The 6,229-nt window shown below is 43.8% G+C and overlaps 1 protein-coding gene across 1 annotated transcript in view; it reads left to right on the forward strand.

Moving 5' to 3' along the window:
- PDE1C (phosphodiesterase 1C) overlaps nucleotides 1–6,229 on the forward strand; it is a 554,160-nt gene that overhangs the window by 472,476 nt on the left and 75,455 nt on the right. The window contains 2 exon segments of the mRNA XM_028489915.2: nucleotides 1,090–1,171; nucleotides 4,635–4,755. Of these exon segments, the coding sequence (XP_028345716.1) occupies nucleotides 1,090–1,171; nucleotides 4,635–4,755 (203 nt within the window).

Here is a 6,229-nt window from a genome sequence, read left to right on the forward strand (position 1 = left end):
CAACTACTGAAGCCTGCGCACCTAGAGCCCGTGCTCCGCAACAAGAGAAGCCACCGCAATGAGAACCCCGCACACCGCACTGCATCAAAGAGTAGACCCCGCTCGCCACAACTAGAGAAAGCCTGTGCGCAGCAATGAAGACCCAACACAGCCAAAAATAATAATAAATAAATAAATAAATTTATTTTAAAAAATTGAAATGTGGAGAGGGAGTATAAACTTCCTATGATCACACAGGTGGCGAGAGCAAGGCCAGATTCAAGCCCAAGTCAGTAGCCATTAACCTGGGCAGATTCTTTTCTGTTAAGTTGAATCAGCACAACTTTGCAGCTCTCAGAAGGGTGATACATTTTCCCTTTCCTCTGGGCGTGTGACTGAAGTATTGCGCTCTGGTTCAGAACGGTTTTTAAAAATCATCTCCATCATTATTTAGACTTTCCACAGCACTTGCTTATTATAGTCTTGCTTTTTGGTGAGATTGAGAACATATTGGCCAGAGAATCATGTTTTATTATTGTCTAACTTGATAAACACAAGCAATTATTTACTCTGCTTCTTTTTCGTTCCACTTTTCATCATCACTGAGCCCTGCAGTGAAGACCCCGGAAGCACTTATTCCAGTTGTTTATGGCTTTAGGTAGCACTTGGAGAATGAGTCCAAATCAGTCCAATTAGAATTGGTGTCTTAGACACTCCCCACAACTGGGAGGGGTTTGCTGGCTCAAGAAAGGCTGTAGGTCAGCACAGGGCAACTGGAGAACACACAAGAATTCTGACTGCTGTGCTGGCTCTAGGCCACAGGACACGTTGCTTTTCTTATTTTCCTTGGGGGACCTATTGCTGTCTGATGAGGCTTTCTATACAACAGCATGCACCTTTGCAGTTGGATGGAATGATTGGACCCCGGAGGGCTTCAGCCTCTTGGTGTCTTTTATGCAGAGGAGCAGGTCCCAAAAGGACATATTACATAATGTAATCAGAATAATTAAAACAAAGACCAGTGGCCTTTGTGGCAGCTGAAGTTGTGAAATAAAATCTGGGCAGCTCAGCCTGTTGTTGTTAATTTACTTTGACCTCCTGTTTTTCTAGGGTGATAGAGAAGCAGAGCTGGGGCTGCCTTTTTCTCCTCTGTGTGACCGAAAGTCCACCATGGTTGCCCAGTCACAAGTAGGTACGTGTTTGCCAATCCATTGGATGGAACGAGAAACCAGAGAGGAGTGTCTGGAAGTAAGCTCAGATGCTCCCAGTGATTATTCAGCTGGGAGCCTGGCTCCATTCTGCTTGCTGTGCTCATGGCTTTGGTTGGTTGGGCTGATGGAGCAGCTCTCCCCATCCTTCTCCCTGGAGTGTAGCTGGTTCCCAGGAAGAGTAGACAGTGACACTCTGCTGTCTCCATCATTCCCTGCCAAGAGAAAAAGGGACCTTAACACTAAGGCAATGACAAGAATCAGTGGTGGGAAGCCCATTCTATTTCAGTCTCTCCATTCTGCATGCAATACCAGAAGTTTCCTCAGTGATGCTTCCTCTAGCCCTGTTTCCAGGACAGCACCATTTCCTGGATGACCCTACTTCCAGGAATGGCTCTTTAAAAATGTTTCCTTCCCCTTCCTTCTTTCCTCCCTTCCTTCTTCCTCTCTCCCTCCCTCCCTCCTCCCTCCCTTCCTTCCTTCCTTTAAAAATAAATTTAGCACCTTTTTTTTTTTTGGTAAAGATAACTTTTACACTGCTAATAACCATAATATATGGGCATTACAGAATTCTTCAGGTGTGAGGGAGGGTACCAGTGCCATACATAAATTAAATGTCATCAGTGATCTCCACCTTGGAAGAGTCTGAAATCATTCAAAAAATAAATTCTACAGAGATTTATTGATTTTTTTCTACTTGTGTTTTGGGGACTTATTAATTTTTTTCATATTAATATATTGAGTTCCTGTTAGGTGTAGGGCACTGCTAGGTACTGTAACAGATGTTATAAAAAAACAAAGACAAATTATACATGGTGTCTGCTCCCAAAGACATTGAACCAGTATTGGGTGGTAGGCAAGAGGTTGAGAAAACAAAATCTATTAGATTGTTACGATGCTAAGGTAGAGATTGTACATGGTACAATGAGATACAGAACAGAGTGTGTGAACATTAGACCCAGAAAGACTTGTTTAAAGGTAATATTTGAGTTGAGTCCTAGGAGATAAGTAGGCAGTGTCTAGGCAAATGGTGATATGTGTTAGGGGTGGATAGGGGTGGGTGGAAGGAAATTGTAGACAAGGATCAGCATATACTAAACAAGGAAATTTAAAACAGTATAGTATTGTCAGGGAATTAATTACAAATAGTTCCATTTGGCTGGAGCAGTAGGTAGGGAGTAGGATGTGGTGAGGGACATGTTTGGAGAGAAAATCAGGTCCAGGTTAGGAATAGCGTGTGCTTATACTTTCCTGTAGGAAATGAGGGCACAGCTAAAGAATTTTAAGTAAGGTTAAAACTATATATAAATTGATGTTTTAGAGTAAGAATCAGCAAACTATAGCCTGTGGGCCAAATCTGGCCAACTGCTTGGTCTTGTAAATAAAGATTTATTACAACACAGTTAAGCTCATTCATTTGCATATTGTCTATGGCTGCTTTTGCACTACGGTGGCAGAGTTAAGCAGTTGTATTACAAACTCCTTTGTTTAGGTTTTGTATGTGGCCCACAAAACCTAAAATATTACTATCTGGCCCTTTACAGAAAAGGTTTGCCAATCCCTGCTTTAGAAAGATTTCTCTGTCAGTAGTATGGAGGATTAATTGAAGGGTTTTGAGTAAGACTAGAGGCAAGGGCTCCAGCTGGTGCTTCCTACAATGTTACAGGGAGGAGATGTTGAGTATCAGAACTAAGGCAATACAGGAGAGAGGTAGCATATAAAACATTAAGGATTCAGCTGGATGCAAGGCTAAGATAAAGAAAGCAATCTAGATTGAGTGGTTGAGCTATGTCCCATTTACAAGGATTGGAGGGAAAGCTGATGAGTTAGTTTGGGTTTGGACGTGTTGAATGAATTTAACTTGTGAGGGAAAAAAAAGGTGAAAATACTGTCATCAAACACTGCAATTTCAGCTTAAAATTATACTGCAATGAACTGCAGTTCAAATTTGGCTATCAGTGTTTCTTTATCAGGACACTGTAGGTATTTGCTTGGGACAATTCTTGTCTTGCCAATTACATTACAGGATTTTTAGCATCCTTCACTGCTAGGCATTAAATGCCAGTATCACTTCCACCTTGGTCACTGAAAAACCAAATAAGCATTTGTATATTTCCAAACACTATATTTCCTTTGACTGGTATTTAGTTTCATGTGGCTGTGTAATGAGTTATCACCCTTAGTTCCAGATTCTGTATTTTCTCCTGATGTGTCACAGAACACTTGGGTACTTTTGAACTGTTGAGACAGTCAGTCTAGCCCAGCATCAACTATCTCCCCAACATGGTGATCTCTCAAAGGTATAGTTCCAGATCTGACCCTTCTCCTAGTTTCCAACCCTGTTTCTCCCAATTCTTTTGACCCTCTTCCATGTGGATAGGTCCTTGGTACCTCAAGTCAGCAAATCTAAGACCAAGCCCACCATCTTCCTCCCCAGTCACATTCTCCCCCATTGTCCCTGTTCTCTCTGCCTTCCTTTGGAAGTCTCTGACAGATCCCATCTAGAGGCAGGACCACCTCCCGCTGTGCATGTATCTGTGCCTCCATCACACTCTCACCTTAAAATGGCACTGGATCTTGCCTTCCTTACCTTGCCTTTGAGCTATTGCAACAGCTTCTAAAATGAGTTTCCCAGCCTCAGCCCCTATTGCTCTCTCCCTTCCCATCCATCTTGCCAGATTAACTTTCCCAAATAACATCAGAAAAAAATCTTATTACAATGCTGCCCAGACATCTCAAGGGGCTTCTAGTGCCTATCTAAATCCTAACCTTTAGCCTGATACTTAAGAATCTCCCTCCTGAGCTGATAATGACCTGCCTCCCCAGGCTTTCCCTTTCTGACTTCAAAAGAATCCCTAAGCCCCAGTCATTCTCCAGACACATCCTGCACTTTTCCCCATCCTTGTCACTTTGCTTATTTCACATGCATCTAGAATGAATACCCTTAAGGCTCAGCTCAAACATCACAACCTCCATGATGCTGTTTGCAGCCTTCTCGGTGGGAGGGAAAATATCCTCCTTCCCTTACCTTCTCAGGGGCCTTCATTTGGGCTTCTCCTTTAGCCCTTTCCATTTCTGTGCTCATTTAATTCCTCCTATAAGCTTCCAAGGGCAGGCAGGTTGTGTTACACATCTTAGTCTTATACAGCACCTATTACATCGTTTTTTTACATAGTAGATGTTGAACTTGCATTTTTAAGCACTTTATTGAACTATCTCCTAAAAAGTTATAGGAAGGTTATGTAGGAGAAATGGAACTGACTCATGATATTCAAAACAAGGAATATGTTAAATGATTAAGACCAACCTATTCTCTCCTAATCTGATCTGGCGCTCCTATGAAGATGAATTTTAAAAGAAAGATACAACCCATCAGTTGGCATGGGAACATATGGAAAGGCCCAAGTTAATATGCAGTTCCTCTGAAGTTTTGCTGTTTCTCTTCAGGCTTCATTGATTTCATTGTGGAACCCACCTTCACTGTGCTCACGGACATGACAGAAAAGATCTTGAGTCCACTAATTGATGAAACCTCTCAAACTGGTGGGACAGGACAGAGGCGTTCAAGGTCAGTGCTGAATCTTGAAAGCTGGGGGTCAGGGTGGCCTGTCCATGGGGATAGACTTCTTCTGGAAGGGATGGGGGTGGTACTTCATAATTATGTTCATCCTACCTCCTCCTTATAAAAGATAAAAGGAGGACTCAAAGTTGTACTCTCTGTACTCTCCAGGCTGGCCTATAAGGGAGTGACCAGGGTCTAGGTGATGACCAGCAGGTTCCCAGTACCAGCCCCCCATCCCGCATTCTCTCTTTTGGCGGCTTTGCTCACAACAACATCAGTCACTGCACTTTACCTGCTGTGCCCAGAGAGTCCTTGCTCCCCATACTCCAAAAGGAAAGTACCGCTGATCAGAGTCATCACAAGAAATGAAACTGACTTTCATTTCTAGGTTCAGGAAGAAAATACAAAACAACTGAAATTTTAAATCACCTTCTGCCACAACTTCACTATATTGAGGGTAGTTTAATAATCAAAGAGCACAGCCTCTGGAGTCACAATCCTGGGTTAAACATCCTGATTCCATTACTTATTAGCTGTGCCATCTCAGGCAAGTTGCCTCAGTTTCCCCATCTGAGAAAGCATGGATTATACTCATAGGTTACTGGGAGGATTAAATGAATTATTTAATCTCCGTAAAGCCCTTATAACAGGGTCCAGCACAGAGGAAGTGTCAGCTACAATAAAGCTAATGCTCAGTCTTTACTAGTAATATTAACAGTAGAGGGGCTTCCCTCGTGGCGCAGCGGTTGAGAGTCCGCCTGCCGATGCAGGGGACACGGGTTCGTGCCCCGTTCCGGGAGGATCCCACATGCCGCGGAGCGGCTGTGCCCGTGAGCCATGGCCGCTGAGCCTGCGCGTCCGGAGCCTGTGCTCCGCAACAGGAGAGGCCACAACAGTGAGAGGCCCGCGTACCGCAAAAAAAAACAAAAAACAAAACAAACAGTAGTAAAACTCTCCCCTCCTCCTCGTCCATGCAAAACCTTGGGCTTTGTCATAAAGGAGAGAAATGTAATGAAGAAAAAGAAGAAAAGAGCAAGAGAAGGAGTAAATAGGAGGAAGAAAGGCAAGAAGAATATTAGGACAGTGGGACCCCAGGGATGCTTAAGGTGGAGGGACCCAGTCAAGGCTGCTAACAAGGAGGACAGAAGCCCCCTGCCCGAGTCCCACAGCTCCACAGCTCTGCTGGCGCTGGGCTGAGACCTGCCCTACCTATCTAGTCAGTGTTGGTTGTCATTCAGTGGATTTGCATTTGTGTCAGTCACTACTGTAGCTCCTTGGAAGTGTGGATACTTTAAAGTTTCCCAGAAGGATGGCACTTTCTGTATTATAATATTATATATATTACTGTATTCCCTACGTTTAAAGCTTAAAATTATATCATCTTGGGCTTCCCTGGTGGCGCAGTGGTTGAGAGTCCGCCTGCCGATGCAGCGGACACGGGTTCGTGCCCCGGTCCGGGAAGATCCCACATGCCGCGGAG

Source organism: Physeter macrocephalus, chromosome 5 (genome assembly GCF_002837175.3).
Source record: "Physeter macrocephalus isolate SW-GA chromosome 5, ASM283717v5, whole genome shotgun sequence".
Classification (NCBI taxonomy): domain Eukaryota; kingdom Metazoa; phylum Chordata; class Mammalia; order Artiodactyla; family Physeteridae; genus Physeter; species Physeter macrocephalus.